The 19,567-nt window shown below is 48.2% G+C and overlaps 1 protein-coding gene across 1 annotated transcript in view; it reads left to right on the top strand.

Moving 5' to 3' along the window:
- The first annotated feature begins 717 nt into the window (after positions 1-717).
- The window catches only part of LOC141726532 (cohesin subunit SA-3-like), a 28,134-nt gene continuing 9,284 nt past the window's right edge, over positions 718-19,567 (top strand). The window contains exons 1-17 of the mRNA XM_074531456.1: positions 718-882; positions 1,591-1,687; positions 1,811-1,906; positions 2,582-2,771; positions 3,793-3,869; positions 4,976-5,059; positions 5,312-5,398; positions 5,702-5,867; positions 7,538-7,566; positions 9,454-9,527; positions 9,646-9,698; positions 10,232-10,305; positions 10,658-10,756; positions 12,409-12,488; positions 13,717-13,824; positions 17,090-17,162; positions 18,223-18,322. Coding sequence (XP_074387557.1) covers positions 770-882; positions 1,591-1,687; positions 1,811-1,906; positions 2,582-2,771; positions 3,793-3,869; positions 4,976-5,059; positions 5,312-5,398; positions 5,702-5,867; positions 7,538-7,566; positions 9,454-9,527; positions 9,646-9,698; positions 10,232-10,305; positions 10,658-10,756; positions 12,409-12,488; positions 13,717-13,824; positions 17,090-17,162; positions 18,223-18,322 — 1,600 coding nt within the window. The 5' untranslated portion in view covers positions 718-769. The remainder of the gene's footprint in view (positions 883-1,590; positions 1,688-1,810; positions 1,907-2,581; positions 2,772-3,792; positions 3,870-4,975; positions 5,060-5,311; positions 5,399-5,701; positions 5,868-7,537; positions 7,567-9,453; positions 9,528-9,645; positions 9,699-10,231; positions 10,306-10,657; positions 10,757-12,408; positions 12,489-13,716; positions 13,825-17,089; positions 17,163-18,222; positions 18,323-19,567) is intronic.

Genomic DNA, 19,567 nt, shown 5'->3' with positions numbered 1-19,567 from the left:
TTTGTGGGGGTCTGAGAGACCAAAAAAGGTCCCGACTTTCTCTCTTTGAGGGATTTGTGAGGGGAGACTTCACTCTCCTCATTCTAGAGGGGTTTTGTGAGGGGGAGCTTCACCCTCACTCTTCAAATTGGGGTCTGGGGGGGTCTGAGAGGCCCCTTGGTGTGATCCAGGGGGTTGGGGGATTTTTCGGGGAGATTTTTCAGGCGTTTTGTGGGGTTTGACCCCACAAATGTGAGGGAAGTGCTTCATTCACCCCTGCTATTGTGACCTGAGGGGATTTTGGGGTTCCGCCCCTCATTTTTCCCCTTTGAGGGGATTTTGCACTCCCTCTTTTTTCCCTGAGGGAATTTTGAGCCTTCCACCCCTCATTTTTACCTTTTGAGTTAATTTTGAGGTTTCCACCCCTCACCTTTCCCTTCTGAGGGAATTTTGGGCTCCCTCTTTTTTTCCCTGAGGGAATTTTGGGAATCCCACCCCTCATTTTTCCCTTCTGAGGGAATTTTGGGCTCCCTCTTTTTTTCCCTGAGGGAATTTTGAGCCTTCCTCCCCTCATTTTTATCTTTTGAGGTAATTCTGAGGTTTCCACCCCTCTCCTTCCCCTTCTGAGGGAATTTGGGGCTCCCGCCTTTTCTCCTGAGGGAATTTCGAGGCTCCCACCCCCCGTTCTCCCCTCTGGGCGGATCCCAGCCTTCAGAGCCCCCCCAGAATCCCCTTTTCTCTCCGTTTTCCCCATTTTCTCCCCATCTTTTCCCGTTTCCCCAGCTGGCCCATGGCTCCCCGGCGCTCCCCCCGTGCCTCGGGCTCCTCCTCGGGATCCTCCTCCGGCCGCGCTCCGGGCTCGGCCCCGCGGGGCAGCGGCTCCCCCGGCTCCCCCCGCAGCCCGTGAGTTCCTCGGGAACGGCCCCAAACCCTCAAATTCCCCTTTTCCCAGTCATCTTCCCCAGTTTCCCCAACATTTCCTAATCTCTGGCCCATTTTTGCCACGTTTTCCCCCTGTCCCAGCTCCTTTTTATCCCGTTTTCTCCTAATTCCAGCCCCATTTTCCTCTGGGTTTTCTTCCCAATTTTTCCCAGTTTCTCCCCATTTTCCCCAATTTCTCCCCATCTCCCCCGTTTCCCCCTCATTTTCCTCAATCTTCCCCCTCATTTCCTTATTTTTTCCCTCATTTTTCTCAAGTTTTCCCCCAGTTTTCCCATTTTCCCTGTTTTCCCCCCATTTCCCCCAATCCCATCCCCCCCATTTCCTCCCTCATTTTCCCCATTTTCCCCTCATTCTCCCCCCGTTTTTCCCCTTATTTTCCTCCCTCATTTTCCCAATTTTTTCTCTTCATTTTCTCCCCTCACGTTCCCCATTTTTTCCCTAACTTTCCTCCCCTCATTTCCCCAGGCTTTTCCCCATTTCCCCCATCCCATCCCCTTTTTACCCCATTTCTCCCCTTTCCCCTCCCTTCCAACCCCACTTTCCCCACCTCACCCCCAAAATTCCCGTTTTTTCCCCCAAAATTCCCGTTTTTCCCCAAAATTCCCGTTTTTCCCCCCAAAATTCCCGTTTTTCCCCCCAATTCCCGTTTTTCCCCCCACATCCCCTCAGGGAATTCCCGGACGATTCCGACTCCGGCAGCGACTTCGCGGCCTCCCCGCGGCCCCGGAGCAAGCGGGGCCCGGCCCGAGCAGCCCCCGGGAGCCGCGTGAGTCCCGATTTTCCCCCAAAATCCCCTTTGCCCTCCCATTCCCACCCATTTCCCCTCAGTTTTGTTCATTTTTCCCGATTTTCCCCGACTTTCCCCGATTTTCCCGCGTTTTCCCCTCAGGCCCCGAAGCGCTCCCGGCTGTCCCGCGGCGCTGGGCGGGGCCCGGAGCAGAACTCGCTGTTCGAGGCCGTGTTTTCGGGAAAAGTGGCCACGGAGGTACCGAAAAATCGACAAAATCCCTGGCGGGGGTCCCGGAATTCCCAGCATTTCCCCCAAATCCCTTTTTTTCCCCTCAAATCCCCACTTTTCTCTCAAAATTTCCCGGTTTTTTCTCTTAATGTTCTACTTTTTTAATGAAAATTCAGGATTTTTTTTCTCCAAAATTTTGTGTCTTCTTCAGAATTCCTGGTTTTCCCCCTTGAAATTCCCATTTTTCCCCCTAAAATTCCAGTATTTTCCCTTGAAATTCCCATTTTTTCCCCTGAAATTGCCTTTTACCTCTGAAATTCCCTTTTTCCCCTGAAGTTTCTGTGGTTTTCCCTCAAAATTCCCAGATTTTCTTTTCCTCCTGAAACCCCTGTCTTTTCCTTGAATTTCCATTTCTTTCCACGCAAAATTCTTATTTTTTCTCCTACAAAACTCCGATTTTTTTTCCCCAGCACCTTTCCATCTTTTCCCAAAATTCTCTTCTTCTTGAAATTCTCTTTTTCCCCTCGAAATTGGTAATATTTTCCCCTCTGAAATCCCAGTTTTTTCCCCATAAAAATGTGGTTTTTCTCCCTAAAATTCGTGGTTTTCCTCCCAAAATTCCCATTTTTTCCCCCAAAATTCCTTTTTTTCCCCCCAAATTCCCCTTTTTTCCCCAAATTTCTGTTTTTGCCCCAAACTCAGACGCTGGTGGACGAGTGGCTGGAGCGGTACCGGCGGGACAGGGAGGGCGCCTTCCTGGAGCTGCTCAACTTCACCGTGCGCTCCTGTGGCTGCCGGGGTGAGAAACTGGGCAAAAATAGTGAAAAAATGGGGAAAATGAGGGAGTTCCTGGAGCTGCTCAACTTCACCGTGCGCTCCTGCGGCTGCAGGGGTGAGAAACTGGGGGAAATCAGAATAAATGGGGAAAAAATGGGGAAAATGAGGGAGTTCCTGGAGCTGCTCAACTTCACCGTGCGCTCCTGCGGCTGCAGGGGTGAGAAACGGGGGGAAAATGGGGAAATTGGGGAAAAAAATGGGGAAAATAACTGAAAAAATAGTGAAAAAATGGGGAAAATAACTCAAAAAATAGTGAAAAAATGGGGAAAAATGAGGGAGTTCCTGAGCTGCTCAACTTCACCGTGCGCTCCTGTGGCTGCAGGGGTGAGAAACGGGGGGAAAATGGGGAAATTGGGAAAAATGGGAAAAATGAGGGAGTTCTGGAGCTGCTCAACTTCACCGTGCACTTCTGTGAATGTTGGGGTGAGAATAGGGGGAAAAATGGGAAAAAATGGGGAAAATGAGGGAAAAAATTAGGGAAAAAATAGTCAAAAAATGGGGGAAAATGAGGGGAAAAAATAGTCAAAAATGAGGGAAAATATGGGGGAAAATTAGGGAGAAAATGGGGAAAATTAGGGGAAAATTGGAAAAATGAAGGTAAACCAGGAAAAACAGAGAAAAATGGGTTGGGGATGAAGGAAAATGGGGAAAAATTAGATTGGGGAAAATGGGAGAGAATTCTGGGGCTGGGATGGGGAAAAACAGAGGGAAAAATGGGATTGGGATGGGGAAAAAAATGGGATTGGGATGAGGGAAAATGGGGAATTTTGGGGCTGGGGTTGAGGGAAAATGGGGAATTTTGGGGCTGGGGTTGGGGAAAATGGGGGAAAAATGGAATTGGGATGAGGGAAATGAGGGAATTTTGGGGCTGGAATTGAAGGAAAATGGGGGAAAAAATGGGATTGGGATGAGGGAATTTAGGGAATTTTGGGGCTGGGGTTGAGGGAAAATGGGGAAAAAATGGGATTGGGATGAGGGAAAATGGGGAATTTTGGGGCTGGGATTGGGGAACATGGGGAATTTTGGGAATGGTGGGATTTTGGGCTGTAAAAAAAGGAATTTTTGGGGATTTTCAGGCGTGGTGACCCCGGAGATGTTCCGGGAGCTGCAGAACTCCGAGATCATCCGGAGGCTCACCGAGACCTTCCAGGAGGTACCGGGGGCATTTCTTGGGAAAAATGAAAAAAACAGAAATTGTGGGGAATTTTCTGAAAAAATAGAAATTGTGGGGAATTTTCCAGGGGATTTGGGGGATTTTCTGGGAATTTTGGGGCTTTTTCAGGGAATTTTCCAGGTTTTCCGTGGACTTTTTGGTGTTTTCCTCAGATTTGTTCACAGCTCTCCCTGGAGTTCCCTCTGCTCCTGGATTTTTGGTGGATTTTCCTGGATTTTTTGTGGATTTATTTATTTATTTGGATTTATTTGCAGGCCTCTCTGGAGTCCAGTTTGTCCCAGGATTTTTGGTGATTTTTTCCTGGATTTTTGGTGTATTTATTAATTTATTTGGATTTATGTGTAGGTCCCCCTGGAGCCCCCTGTGTCTCTGCATTTCTGGTGTATTTTCCCTGAATTTTTGGTGTATTTATTTCTTTATTTGTGTTTATTTGCAGGCCTCTCCACAGTCCTCTTTGCACCTGGATTTTTGGTGTCTTTTCCTTAGTTTTTGGTGTATTTATTTATTTATTTGTATTTATTTCCAGGCCTCCTGGGAGTCCCCTTTACCCCTGGATTGTTGATGTTATTTTGCTTGGATTTTTGGTGTGTTTTCTTTGGACTTTTGATGTATTTATTTCTTTATTTAGATTTATTTCCAGGCCTCCATGGAGTTCTCTCTGTCTCTGGATTTTTGGTGTATTTATTAAATTATTTGGATTTTCTTGCAGACTTTTCCAGAGTCTTCTTTGTCTCTGAATTTTCGGTGTATTTATTTCTTTATTTCGATTTATTTTCAGGTCTCCCTGAAGTCCTCTTTGTCCCTGGATTTTTGGTGCATTTTCCATGGATTTTTGGTGTATTTCTTGATTTATTTGATTTATTTCCAGGCCTCCCTGGAGTTCCCTTTGCCCCTGGATTTTTTGGTGGATTTTCAGTTAATTTTCTGTGAATTTTCAGTGAATTTTTGGTGGATTTTCAGCGGATCTTCAGTAGATTCATCAGGAGCTGCAGCACCTTCGTGTCTGGGCGTATTTATATTTATATTTATGTTTATGTTTATGTTTATGTTTATGTTTATGTTTATGTTTATGTTTATGTTCCCAGGACTCCCCAGAGTATCCATTGTCCATGACCAGCCCCGAGTGGCGCCGGTTCCGCTCTGGTTTCTCAGAGCTCCTGGCCGTGCTGGTTCTGGATGGATTTATGAATCTATTTATATTTATTTATTTTTATATTTATTTTATACATTCCCAGGACTCCCCAGACTACCCATTCTCCATGAACACCCCCGAGTGGCGCCGGTTCCGTGCGGGATTCTCAGAGCTCCTGCCTGTGCCAGTTCTGGATGGATTTATGAATATATTTATATTTATATTTCCATTTCCATTTCCATTCCCAGGACTCCCCAGAGTACCCTCTCTCCATGAACACCCCCCTGAGTGGCGCCGGTTCCGTGCGGGTTTCTGTGAGCTCCTGGCCGTGCTGGTGGTGCGGGCGCAGCACCGGGAGCTGCACGACGGTTTCCTCGTGGGCTGCACTCACAGATACACTGATATTTACATTGATATTTATATCTATATTTATTTTATACATTCCCAGGACTCCCCAGACTATCCATTATCCATGACCACTCCCGAGTGGCGCCGGTTCCGTGTGGGTTTCTGTGAGCTCCTGTCTGTGTTGGTTCTGCGGGCACAGCACCGGAGCTGCACGACGGTTTCCTCGTGGGCTGCACTCACAGATACACTGATATTGATATTTACATTTATATTTATTTTATACATTCCCAGGATTCCCCAGACTATCCATTCTCCATGAACACTCCCCGAGTGGCGCCGGTTCCGCTCTGGATTCTCAGAGCTCCTGTCTGTGTTGGTTCTGCGGGCGCAGCACCGGGAGCTCCATGACGGTTTCCTCGTGGGCTCCCTGCTCTCGTTCCTCACCGGCCTGGCCGACTCGCAGGTGCGGCCCTTCCGCCACACCGGCACCCTGGCAGGTGGGGCTGCACACATTCCACTTTGCCCCTTTTTTTCTCTTTATTCTCTGCTTTCCCACTTCTTTCCTGATTTTTTCCCATTTTTTCCTGATTTTTCCCATTTTTTTCCTGGTTTTTCTCACCTCTTTCCTGATTTTTCCACTTTTTCCCTGATTTTTCCCATTTTTTTCCCCATTTTTTCACCTATTTTCCCCATTTTTTCACCTTTTCTCTTCCTTTCTTCCCAATTCTCAGTTTTTCTCCCCAATTTTTCCAGCCCTGAAGCTGATGAGCTCCCTGCTGGGAATCTCTTCCCTTTTCCCCCATTTTCCCCCCATTTTCCCCCCATTTTCCCCATTTTTCCCCTATTTTCCCCATTTTTCCCCTATTTTCCCCCTGTTTTTTCCCACTTTTCCCCCCATTTTTTCCCATTTTTTCCCCTATTTTCCCCCTGTTTTTCCCCTATTTTCCCTATTTTCCCAAATTCCCTGTTTTTCTCCCCAATCCCCAGCCCTGAAGCTGATGAGCTCCCTGCTGGGAATTTCTTCCCATTTCCCCATTTTTCCCCCATTTCCCCCTTTTTCCCCCCTATTTTCCCCATTTTTCCCCCTATTTTCCCCATTTTTCCCCCTATTTTCCCCATTTTTCCCCTATTTTCCCCATTTTTTCCCCTATTTTCCCATTTTTTCCCCTATTCTCCCCATTTTTTCCACTATTTTCCCATTTTCCCGGTTTTTCTCCCCATTGCAGCGCTGAAGCTGATGAGCTCCCTGCTGGAATTTCTTCCATATTCCCCCATTTTCCCCCATTTTCCCCCCATTTTTCTCTCCCATTTTTTCCCCTATTTTCCCCATTTTTTCCCCTTTTCTCCCTGTTTTTTCCCAGTTTTTCCCCCCATTTCCAGCCCTGAAGCTGATGAGCTCTCTGCTGGGAATTTCTTCCATTTTCCCCCATTTTTCCCCCATTTTCCCCCATTTTTCCCCCTTTTCCCCCTCTTTTTCTCCTATTTTCCCCATTTTTTGCCCTATTCTTTCCCATTTTTCCCCCATTTTCCCCATTTTTTCCCCTATTTTCCCCGTTTTTTTCCCATTTTCCCCTGTTTTTCTCCCCAATTTCCAGCCCTGAAGCTGATGAGCTCCCTGCTGGGAATTTCTTCCCATTTCCCCCCATTTTCCCCCATTTTCCCCCCATTTTTTCCCCTATTTCCCCATTTTCCCCCCCCTATTTTTCCCCATTTTTTCACCTTTTCTCCCCCTTTTTTCCCATTTTCCCTGTTTTTCCCCCCATTTCCCCCCCATTTTTCCCCCATTTTTCCCCCATTTCCCCCATTTTCCCCATTTTCCCCCATTTTCCCCCCATTTTTCCCCCATTTCCCCCCCATTTTTCCCCCCATTTTCCCCCTGTTTTATCCCATTTTTCCCCTATTTTCCCCCTGTTTTTTCCCGTTTTTTCCCATTTTTTCACCTATTTTCCCCTTTTCTCCCCGTTTTTTCCCATTTTCCCCCGTTTTTCTCCCCATTCCCAGCCCTGAAGCTGATGAGCTCCCTGCTGGGAATTTCTTCCATTTTCCCCTATTTTTCCCATTTTTTCCCCTATTTTTCCCATTGTTTCATCTATTTCCCCCATTTTTTCCCCCTTTTTCCCCTATTCTCCCCTTTTTCCCCATTTTCCTGTTTTTCTCCCATTTCTAGCCCTGAAGCTGATGAGCTCTCTGGTGGAGGTGGCTCTGGCGCTGGGGCAGCAGCAGCAGCACTGCCAGCGCCAGCTGGGGCAGAGAGGGGCAAAGAGCCCGGACGGAGGGGCAGCGAGCGCCTGGAGGGGCTCAGGGACAGACAGCTGCAGGTGGGGCCCAAAAACGGGGCAAAAACCACCAAAAATGGGGTAAAAATGGGGTAAAAATGGGCAAAGAGCCCGGCAGGAGGGGCAGCGAGCGCCTGGAGGGGCTCAGGGACAGACAGCTGCAGGTGGGGCAAAAACGGGGAAAAAATGGGGAAAAATGGGGTAAAAATGGGCAAAGAGCCCGGCCGGAGGGGCAGCGAGCGCCTGGAGGGACTGCGGGACAGACAGCTGCAGGTGGGGCTGGAATTGGGGAAAAAACCACCAAAAATGGGGTAAAGCCACCAAAAAATGGGGAAAATAACAACCAAAAAATGGGGGAAAAAACCACCAAAAAATGGGGTAAAAATGGGCAGAAAAGAGCCCGGCAGGAGGGGCAGCGAGCGCCTGGAGGGACTGCGGGACCGGCAGCTGCAGGTGGGGCCCAAAAATGGGCTGAAAAATGGGAAAAACCACCAAAAAATGGGGAAAAAACCACCAAAAAATGGGGGAAAAACCACCAAAAAATGGGGGACAAACCACCAAAAAATGGGGAAAAAACCCACCAAAAATGGGCAAATAGAGCCCGCAGGAGGGGCAGCGAGCGCCTGGAGGGGCTGCGGGACAGACAGCTGCAGGTGGGGCAAAAACGGGGATTTGGGGAAAAAATGGGGGAAAAATGGGCAAAAAGAGCCCGGCAGGAGGGGCAGCGAGCGCCTGGAGGGACTGCGGGACAGACAGCTGCAGGTGGGGATGGAATTGGGGCAAAATACGGGGATTTGGGGCAAAAATGGGGTAAAAATGGGCAAATAGAGCCCGGCAGGAGGGGCAGCGAGGGACTGAGGGACTGCGGGACAGACAGCTGCAGGTGGGCCCAAAAACGGGGGCAAAATGGGGAAAAATGGGGAAAAAAAACCACCAAAAAATGGGGAAAAAACCACCAAAAAATGGGGAAAAAATGGGCAAAAAAACCACCAAAAAATGGGGTAAAAATGGGCACAAAGAGCCCGGCAGGAGGGGCAGCGAGCGCCTGGAGGGGCTGTGGGGACAGACAGCTGCAGGTGGGGCTGGAATTGGGGAAAAATGGGGGAAAATGGGGTAAAAATGGGCACAAAGAGCCCGGCAGGAGGGGCAGCGAGCGCCTGGAGGTGGGGCTCAGGGACAGACAGCTGCAGGTGGGGGCAAAACGGGGAAAAAATGGGGAAAAAACCACCAAAAAATGGGGGGAAAAATGGGCAAATAGAGCCCGGCAGGAGGGGCAGCAAGGCCTGGAGGGACTGCGGGACAGACAGCTGCAGGTGGGGCAAAAACGGGGGAAAAATGGGGTAAAAATGGGCAAAAAGAGCCCGGACGGAGGGGCAGCGAGCGCCTGGAGGGACTGCGGGACAGACAGCTGCAGATGGGGCAAAAACACCAAAAAATGGGGAAAAAACACCAAAAAATGGGGAAAAAATGGGCAGAAAGAGCCCGGCAGGAGGGGCAGCGAGCGCCTCGAGGCACTCAGGGACCGGCAGCTGCAGGTGGGGCCCAAAAACGGGGCAAAATACGGGGATTTGGGGCAAAAATGGGGAAAAAAAACCACCAAAAAATGGGGTGAAAAAGGGCAAATAGAGCCCAGCCAGAGGGGCAGCGAGTGACTGAGGGACTCAGGGACCGGCAGCTGCAGGTGGGGCAAAAATGGGGATTTTGGGAATTTGGGAGATTTTGGGTGGGATTTTTGTGGGATTTTTGTGGGATTTTGGTGGGATTTAAAGGATTTTGGGTGGGATTTTGTGAATTTTGTGCGTGGCAGCTTCAGGAGCAGCAGCAGGAGCTGGAGCTGCTGATGAACGGGATCTTCAAGGGCGTCTTCGTGCACCGGTACCGGTGAGAGAGCGGGAAACGGGGCTGGGGGGGATTCTGGGGGGGTTTGGGGGGGTTTTGGTTGGATTTTGGGTGGATTTGGTGGATTTTGGGCTGATTTTGGGCGTTCTCTCCGGCACAGGGACGTGGTGCCCGAGATCCGCGCGCTGTGCATGGAGGAGCTGGGGGCTGTGGGTGAGGAGATTCCCCGAATCCTTCCTGACCGACAGCCACCTCAAATACCTGGGCTGGACCCTGCACGACAAGGTGGGAGCCAGAAATGGGGGAAAAAATGGGGAAAACGGGAAAAAACGGGGAAAAATCTGAAAAATGGGAAAAAACGGGGAAAAAATCTGAAAAAATGGGAAAAAACGGGACAAAAATGGAGAAAAATGGGAAATTCTGGGCTCCTTCCTGACTGAGCCACCTCAAATACCTGGGCTGGACCCTGCATGACAAGGTGGGCACGGAAATGGGGGAAAAAACGGGGAAAACGGGAAAAAACGGGGGAAAAATCCGAAAAAATGGGAAAAAATGGGACAAAAATGGAGAAAAATGGGAAATTCTGGGCTCCTTCCTGACCGACAGCCACCTCAAATACCTGGGCTGGACCCTGCACGACAAGGTGGGCATGGAAACGGGGCAGAAAACGGGGAAAAATGGGAAAAAATGGGGGAAAAATCCGAAAAAATGGGAAAAAACGGGACAAAAATGGGATAAAAATGGAGAAAAATGGGGAATTCTGGGCTCCTTCCTCACTGACAGCCACCTCAAATACCTGGGCTGGACCCTGCACGACAAGGTGGGCACGGAAATGGGGCAGAAAACGGGGGAAACGGGAAAAAACGGGGAAAAAATCCGAAAAAATGGGATAAAATGGGACAAAAATGGGATAAAAATGGGATAAAAATGGAGAAAAATGGAGAAAAATGGGAAATTCTGGGCTCCTTCCTGACTGAGGCACCTCAGGTACCTGGGGCTGGAGCCTGCCCGACAAGGTGGGCAAAAATCCTGGAAAAACGGGAAAAAGTCCCCAAAAATTTGGAAAAAAATGCAAAAATCTGGGGGAAATCTGGGAAAATGGAGAAATCTGGGAAAAATCAGTGGAAAATGAGGGAAAATTGTAGCAATTGCCATTTTTTGTGTGTTTGCAGCAGGGGGAGGTTCGGCTGCGCTGCGTGAGGGCCCTGAGGGGAATTTATGGAACCCCCGAGCTGGCACCGAGCCTGGAGCTCTTCACCAACAGGTTCAAGGTGGGGACATTGAGAAAAGAAATGGGAAATACATGGGGAATACATGGGAAAATTCAGAAAATAAATGGGGAGAGAAATGGGGAATAAATGGGAAAATTCAGAAAATAAATGGGAAAGAAATGGGGAATAAATGGGAAAGAAATGGGGAATAAATGGGGAAATTCAGAAAATAAATGGGGAGAGAAATGGGAAATAAATGGGAGAGAAATGGGAAAGAAATGGGGAAAGAAATGGGGAAATTGAGAAAAGAAATGGGAAAGAAATGGGGAATAAATGGGAAAGAAATGGGGAAATTGAGAAAATAAATGGGAAATAAATGGGGAATAAATGGGAAAGAAATGGGGAAATTGAGAAAATAAATGGGAAAGAAATGGGGAAATTGAGAAAATAAATGGGAAATAAATGGGAAAGAAATGGGAAATAAATGGGAAAATTCAGAAAATAAATGGGAAATAAATGGGAAAGAAATGGGGAAATTGAGAAAATAAATGGGGAAAGAAATGGAAAAGAAATGGGGAAAGAAATGGGGAAAGAAATGGGAAAATTCAGAAAATAAATGGGGAAAGAAATGGGGAAATTGAGAAAATAAATGGGAAAGAAATGGGGAATAAATGGGGAAAGAAATGGGAAAATTCAGAAAATAAATGGGAAGATTCAGAAAGTAAATGGGAAAAGAAATGGGAAATAAATGGGAAAATTCAGAAGGTAAATGGGAAAAGAAATGGGGAATAAATGGGGAAAGAAATGGGAAAATTCAGAAAATAATTGGGAAAAGAAATGGGGAAAGAAATGGGAAAATTCAGAAAATAAATGGGAAAGTAAATGGGACAATAGAGAAAATAAATGGGAAAATTCAAACAATAAATGGGAAAAGAAATGGGAAAAATGGGGAAAATTGGGGAGGAAATGGGAAAAAAAGGAAAATATTGGGAAGGAAAATGGGAAAAATCAATGGAAATATGGGGGAAATGGGGGAAAAGTAAATGAGGAAAATCAGGGAGAAAGGGAAAAATAAATGGGAATAATAGAAAAAAATAAATGAGGGAAAAGGAGGGAAAAAAGGGAGGAAAATAGGAAAAAATAAATGGGTAAAAATGGGGTGAAAATGGGAAAAATAATGGAAATATGGGGGAAATGGAGGGAAAATAAATTAGAAAAATTGGGGGGAAAGGGAAAAATAAATGGGGAAAATGGGAAAAAATAAATGGGGAAAAAAGGGGGGAAATGGGAAAAATAAATGGGAAAAATAAATGGGAGAAAAGCTGGGAAAAAGAAAAATGAATGAAGAAAATGGGAGGGAAAATTGGGAATAATGGGAAAAAATAGGGGGGAATTGGGAAAAATGGGATAAAAATCTCTGGAATGAGGGAAAATAGAGGGAAAATGGGAGAAAAAATGTCTGGAATGGGGAAAAATGGGATAAAATTAGGATAAAAATGGAATTAAAATGGAATAAAAACGGAAATAAAATGGAATTAAAATGCAATAAAATGCAATTAAAATGCAATAAAATGGAATTAAAATGCAATAAAATGGAATTTAAAAGGCCTGAAAAAGGGGCAAAGTGGGGAGATGGAGCTGGGGGTGCCCCAATGCCGGAATTTGGGAATTTTGGGGATTTTGGGAATTTTTGGGGATTTCTGGCCCTGCAGCCCCGGCTGGTGGCCATGGCCCACGACAGAGAGCCCCAGGTGGCCCTGGAGGTGCTGAGGCTGCTGACGGACATGGACAGGTGGGAATGGGAATCATTCGGGAATTCGGGGTGGGAAATCGGGAATTTGGGGAAATCTGGGAATTTGGGGAAATTTGGGAATTTTGGGGTGGGAAATTGGGAATTGTGGGATGGGAAATTGGAAATTTAGGGGAGAAATTGGAAATTTGGGGGCAAATTAACGGGGGAAATTTGGGATTTTGGGGGCCAAATTTCGGAATGTTGGGATGGAAAATCAGGAATTTTGGGGCGGTGGGAATTTGGGAAGGGAATTGGGGATTTGGGATGGAAATCTGGGGATTTGCATGGGAAATTTGGGAATTTTGGGGTGGGAAATTGGGAATTTGGGGGTGAATGAAGGGGGGAAATTTGGGAATTTGGGAGGTAAATTTGGGATGGAAAATCGGGGGATTTTGGGGCAGTGGGAATTTGGGAATTTTGAGGGGGCGAATTTGGGAATTTGGGATGGAAATTTGGGATTTGGGAATTTGGGATTTGGGAATTTGGGATTTGGGAATTTGGGATTTGGGAATTTGGGATGGACATCTGGGGATTTGGGGTGGTGGGAAATTGGGAATTTTGGGGTGGAAATTTGGGAATTTGGGGTGGAAAGTTGGGAATTTTGGGGTGGTGGAAATTTGAGAATTTGAGCTGGGAATTTGGGGAGGGACATTTGGGATTTGGGGGAGAAATTTGGGAATTTGGGGTGGGAAATTGGGGATTTGGGATGGAAAATCGGGAATTTTGGGGTGGTGGGAATTTGGGATGGAAATTTGGGATTTTTGCAGGGAAATTTGGGATTTTGGGGCGGAAAATGGGAATTTTGGGGCGGTGGAAATTTGGGAATTTTGGGTGGGTGAATTTTGGAATTTGAGACGGAAATGTGGGAATTTGGGGAGGGAAATTTGGGATTTGGGGTGGGAAATCTGGAATTTGGTGTCTGGGACCCCCCAAAATCCCGGATTTTTTTGGGAATTCGGGGTTGGGAGAGGGGGAAATTGTGGATCCAGGAGTCCCAGAATTCCATAAATTTCTGGGAATTCCTGGAGGATTCCCCGGGATCTGAGCAGCGAGGGAGAGGAAAAATGGTCGGGGGGATGGGGGGAAAATTGGGAATTTTGGGTGCGGGAGGCCCCGAAATCCGGGGTTTTTTTGGGAATTGGGGGCTGTGGGAGGGGGATTGGGGTCCGGCATTCCCAGCATTCCCGGAATTCCCAGAATTCCGGGATTTTTGGGAACGACCCCGCAGGAACCTGGAGGAGGCGCTGACGGCCGAGGATCGCCGGGGGCTCTTCCCTGTGGTGTTCGTGGCCAACCGGGAGCTGGCGGCGGCCGCGGGGGCGCTGCTGAGCCAAAGGTGGGGAATTGGGCTGAAAAATGGGGAATTTCTGCACTAAAAATGGGAATTTCTGCACTGAAAATAGGAATTGTGGGCTTGGCCGCGGGGGCGCTGCTGAGCCAGCGGTGGGAACACGGGGATTTCTGCAGAAAAATGGGGATTCTGGGGCAAAAAATGGGAATTTCTGCACTGAAAATGGGAATTGTGGCCTTGGCCGCGGGGGCGTTCCTGTGCCAGCGGTGGGAAATGGGCTGAAAAATGGGAATTTCTGCACTAAAAACGGGAATTCTGGGCCAAAAAATGGGAATTTCTGCACTGAAAATGGGAATTGTGGGCTTGGCCGCGGGGGCGCTGCTGAGCCAGCGGTGGGAACACGGGGATTGTGGGCTGGAAATGGGGATTCTGGGCCAAAACATGGGGATTCTGGGACCAAAAATGGGGAATTGTGGGCCTAAAAATGGGAATTCTGGGCCAAAAAATGGGAATTCTGGCCTTGGCCGCGGGGGCGCTGCTGAGCCAGCGGTGGGAACACGGGGATTTCTGCAGAAAAATGGGAATTTCTGCAGAAAAATGGGAATTGCTGCAGAAAAAATGGGAATTCTGGGCCAAAAAATGGGAATTGTGGGCTCGGCCGCGGGGGCGTTCCTGTGCCAGCGGTGGGGATTGGGCTGAAAAATGGGAATTTCTACACAAAAATGGGGATTCTGTGCCAAAAAATGGGGATTCTGGGCCGAAAAATGGGAATTTCTGCACTGAAAATAGGAATTGTGGGCTTGGCCGTGGGGGCGCTGCTGAGCCAGCGGTGGGAAATGGGAATTCTGCACTAAAAATGGGGATTGTGGGCTGGAAATGGGGATTCTGAGCCTAAAAATGGGGATTCTGGCCTGGAAATGGGAATTTCTGCACTGAAAATGGGAATTTCTGCACTAAAAATGGGAATTCTGGGCCAAAAAATGGGAATTTCTGCACTGAAAATGGGAATTTCTGCAGAAAAATGGGGATTGTGGGCCTAAAAATGGGAATTGTGGGCTCGGCCGTGGGGGTGTTCCTGTGCCAGCAGTGGGGAAGGGGGAATTGGGCTGAAAAATGGGAATTTCTGCACAAAAATGGGAATTTCTGCACTGAAAATGGGGATTCTGGGCCGAAAAATGGGGATTTCTGCATTGAAAATGGGAATTCTGCACTGGAAATGGGAATTCTGGGCTGGAAATGGGGATTCTGGGCTGGAAATGGGGATTCTGGGCCGAAAAATGGGAATTGTGGGCCTAAAAATGGGAATTCTGGCCCAAAAAATGGGAATTGTGGGCCTAAAAATAGGAATTTGTGCACTAAAAATGGGGAATTCTGGCCTTGGCTGCAGGGGCCTTCCTGTGCCAGCAGTGGGGATTGGGCCAAAAAATGGGAATTTCTGCACTAAAAGTGGGAATTTCTGCACTAAAAATGGGAATTTCTGCAGAAAAATGGGAATTGTGCGCTCGGCTGTGGGGGCGTTCCTGTGCCAGTGGTGGGAAATGGGCTGAAAATGGGAATTTCTGCACTGAAAATGGGAATTCTGGGCTGGAAATGGGGATTCTGCGCTGGAAATGGGGATTCTGGGCTGGAAATGGGGATTGTGGGCCAAAAAATGGGGATTTCTGCACTGAAAATGGGAATTCTGCACAAAAATGGGGATTTCTGCACTGAAAATGGGAATTCTGGGCCAAAAAATGGGAATTGTGCGCTCGGCTGTGGGGGCGTTCCTGTGCCAGCGGTGGGGAAATGGGAATTCTGGGCCAAAAAATGGGAATTCTGGGCCAAAAAATGGGAATTTCTGCACAAAAAATGGGAATTCTGGCCTTGGCTGCGGGGAGGTTCCTGCTCCAGAGGTGGGAAATGGGGATTGCTGCACTGAAAATGGGAATTGTGGGCCAAAAAATGGGAATTTGCAGTCTGAAACCCTGGGAATTCCAACCTCAAATCCTCAGAATTCCAGCCCCAAATTCTGGGAATTTTGAGCCCCCAAATCCTCAGAATTTCAACCCTATAATCCTGACAATTCCAGTCTCAAACCCTGGGAATTTGGGCCTCAAATTCTGGGAATTCCAACCCCAAAACCCTGGGAATTCCAACTTCAAACCATGAAAATTCCAGCCCCAAGTTCCTGAGAATTCTGACCCCAAAACCCTGAAAATTCCACTCCTGAATCCTCAAAATTCCCACACCGAAACCCTGAAAAATTCCCAAAGCCTGAAAATTCCGACCCAAAACTGTGAATTCCGACCCAAACTGTGAATTCCAGCCCAAACTGTGAATTCCAACCCCTCCCCAATCCCGGGGGAATTTTCTGGGAATCGGCTCCGGGCCCCTCCTGGCAGCTGCGATTTCCTCATTTCCGAGATTTCCTCATCCCAAAATGTTCAATTTCTCATTCCAAAATCTGCAATTTCCTCACCCCAGGTTTGGTTTCCTCATCCCGGCCCTTCCCAATCCCTCGGGAAAGGGAGGGAGGGAGGATTTTGTTGTTTATCCCGACTTTTTCCATCCCATCCCTTTTTTTTCATTTTTTTTTTCCTTTTACTTTTCCCTTTTTTTCCCTTTTTTCCTCTCTTTTCCCATTTCCCCTTTTTTCCTTTTCTCCACTCTGATTTCCTCCCCATTTTTCTCATCCCGATCCCATTTCTCTTTATTTTTCCCTGATTTTTACCTTTGTTTCTCCCATTTTTCCCCATTTCCCTCTGATTTTCCCCCATTCTCTCCCCATTTCCCCCCCCAGTTTTCCCCATTTATTCCCATTTTACCCCGTGGTTTTTCCCAGTTTTCCCCAATTTTTTCTCCCTCTTCCCCTCATTGTTCCCCAGCTTTTTTCCCATTTTTCCCCATTTCCCCCCAATTTTTTCCCTGTTTTTTTTCTCCATTTTACTCATTTTACCCCATTTCCCCCTATTTCCCCCCATATTTTCCCTGTTTTTCCCAGGTTTTTCCCCATTTTTTCCAATTCCCCCCATTTTCCCCATTCTCTGCTCATTTTTCCCTGTGTTTTTTCCCCCCATTTTTTTTCAATTTTCCTAATTTTTTCCTATTTTTCTCAGTTTTTCCCCCTTTTCCCCTGTTTTTCCCAATTTCCTGGGTTCTTGCCCCATTTTTCCTTGTGTTTTTCATCAGTTTTTCCCTGTTTTCAGCCATTTCCCCCCACATTTTCCCTGGGATCTTTTCCCAGTTTTTTCCTCATTTTTTTCCCATTTTTCCCCATTTCCCCCCATTTTTTCCCGTTTTTCCCAATTTCCCGGGTTTTTGCCCCATCCAGGCTGTTGGGGGACGGCGCCGGGGACTCGCGGAGTTTCCTGCTCGGCCTCGCGCGCTTCTTCCTGCAGGCCGAGGTGCTTTTGGGGGAAAATCCGGGAATTTGGGGAAAATCCGGGATTTTGGGGAAATTCGGGAAATTTGGGGGAAATTTGGGGAGTTTGGGGGGTTTGGGGAGGAAATCTGGGGATTTTCTGGGGGAAAATCGGTGGAGTTTGGGGTAAAATTGGGGGGTTTTTGGATGGGATTTGGGGCTGAACCTCTTCCTGCAGGCCGAGGTCCGGGGGAAAATCCGGGATTTTGGGGAAATTCGGGAAATTTGGGGGGTTTGGGGAGGAAATTTGGGGATTTTTGGGGGAAAATCTGTGGGGTTTGGGGTAAAATTGGGGGGTTTTTGGATGGGATTTGGGGCTAAAATGTGGAGAGTTTTGGGGGGAAATTGGGGGATTTTGGGAGGGATTTTGGGGGGTTTGGGGAGGATTTGGAGGTGAAATTTGGGGATTTTTAGGGGGGATTTTTTTGGGGACATTTAGAGATGAAATCGGAGGATTTTGGGGCAAAATTTGGCAATGTTGGGAAGAAATTTGGGGAGGAAATTTGGGGATTTTGGGGGAAAATCTGTGGGGTTTGGGGTAAAATTGGGGGGTTTTTGGATGGGATTTGGGGCTAAAATGTGGAGAGTTTTGGGGGGGAATTGGGGGATTTTGGGGGGGAATTCTGGGGGCAATTTGGGGCAAAAATTGGAGATTTTGGGAGATTCAGGGAGGAAATTTGAGGATTTAGGGGGGGGAGGTTTGGGTACCTTTTAGGGGAAATTTGGGGATTTTGGAGGAAAAATTTCAGGGATTTTAGGGAGGGAATTTGAGAAATCTGGGAGGAAATTTGGGGATTTTTGGGAGAGAATTTGGGAACTTTTAGGGGGAAATTCAGGGGGGGGGATTGAGGGATTTTGGGGGGAAATTTGGGGATTTGGGAGGGATTTTGGGGAGGAATTGGAGAAGTTTTGAGGTTTTTTGGTGGAATTTCGGCCAATTTTTGTCGGAATTTTTCAGGATTTTTTTTGGGAATTCCGGGGTTTTTAGGGATTTTGCGTTTTTGGGGATTTGAACCCAAATGTTCCCAAATTTCCCTGCCCAGCTGCACGAGCACGCGGCGTACCTGGTGGATGCCGTGTGGGACTGCGCCGGCGGCCGCCTGCGCGACTGGGACGCGGCAACGGCCCTGCTGCTGGGAACTGGTATGGAACTGGGATATACTGGGATGGTTATACTGGATATACTGGGTTATACTGGGATGGACTGGTTATACTGGGATGGACTGGGATGGACTGGGATGGACTGGGACGCGGCAACGGGGCTGCTGCTGGGAACCGGTATGGAACTGGGATATACTGGGGATATACTGGGATGGACTGGGTTATACTGGGTATACTGGGATATACTGGGATGGGCTGGGACGCGGCAACGGGGCTGCTGCTGGGAACCTGTATGGATGTACTGGTTTATACTGGGATGGTTATACTGGTTATACTGGGATGGACTGGGATGGACTGGGACACGGCCACGGGGCTGCTGCTGGGAACCGGTATGGAACTGGTTTATACTGGGAATACTGGGATATACTGGGATGGACTGGGATGGACTGGGATGGACTGGGACGCGGCAACGGGGCTGCTGCTGGGAACTGGTATGGTTATACTGGGGATACTGGGGATACTGGGATGGACTGGGACACGGCCACGGGGCTGTTACTGGGAACCGGTATGGAGATACTGGGGATACTGGGATGGACTGGGATGGACTGGGATGGACTGGGATGGACTGGGACGCGGCCACGGGGCTGCTGCTGGGAACTGGTATGGAACTGGTTATACTGGGGATACTGGGATGGACTGGGTATACTGGGTTATACTGGGATGGGCTGGGACACGGCCACAGGGCTGCTGCTGGGAACCGGTATGGAGATACTGGGGATACTGGGATATACTGGGATGGACTGGTTATACTGGGATGGACTGGGACGCGGCAACGGGGCTGTTACTGGGGACCGGTATGGATTTACTGGGGATACTGGGGATACTGGTTATACTGGGATGGACTGGGTTATACTGGGATGGACTGGTTATACTGGGTTATACTGGGATGGACTGGGACGCGGCCACGGCCCTGCTGCTGGGAACCAGTATGGGACTGGGATATACTGGGTTATACTGGGATGGACTGGGACGCGGCCACGGGGCTGTTACTGGGAACTGGTATGGAACTGGTTATACTGGGTATACTGGGATGGACTGGGATGGTTATACTGGTTATACTGGGATGGACTGGGAGGCAGTGACGGGGCTGCTGCTGGGAACCGGTATGGAACTGGGATATACTGGGTTACACTGGTCCATACTGGTTTATACTGGTCCATACTGGTGTTGCAGCCCTGCAGCTCCATGAGGAGAAGGCGCTGGTGGAGATCCTGAGCTGCAGCGCTG

The sequence above is a fragment of the Zonotrichia albicollis genome, chromosome 36, assembly GCF_047830755.1.
Source record: "Zonotrichia albicollis isolate bZonAlb1 chromosome 36, bZonAlb1.hap1, whole genome shotgun sequence".
Taxonomy (NCBI): Eukaryota; Metazoa; Chordata; class Aves; order Passeriformes; family Passerellidae; genus Zonotrichia; species Zonotrichia albicollis.
The sequence above is the reverse complement of the archived record's forward strand: the minus strand, read 5'-3'. Positions and strand labels throughout refer to the sequence as shown.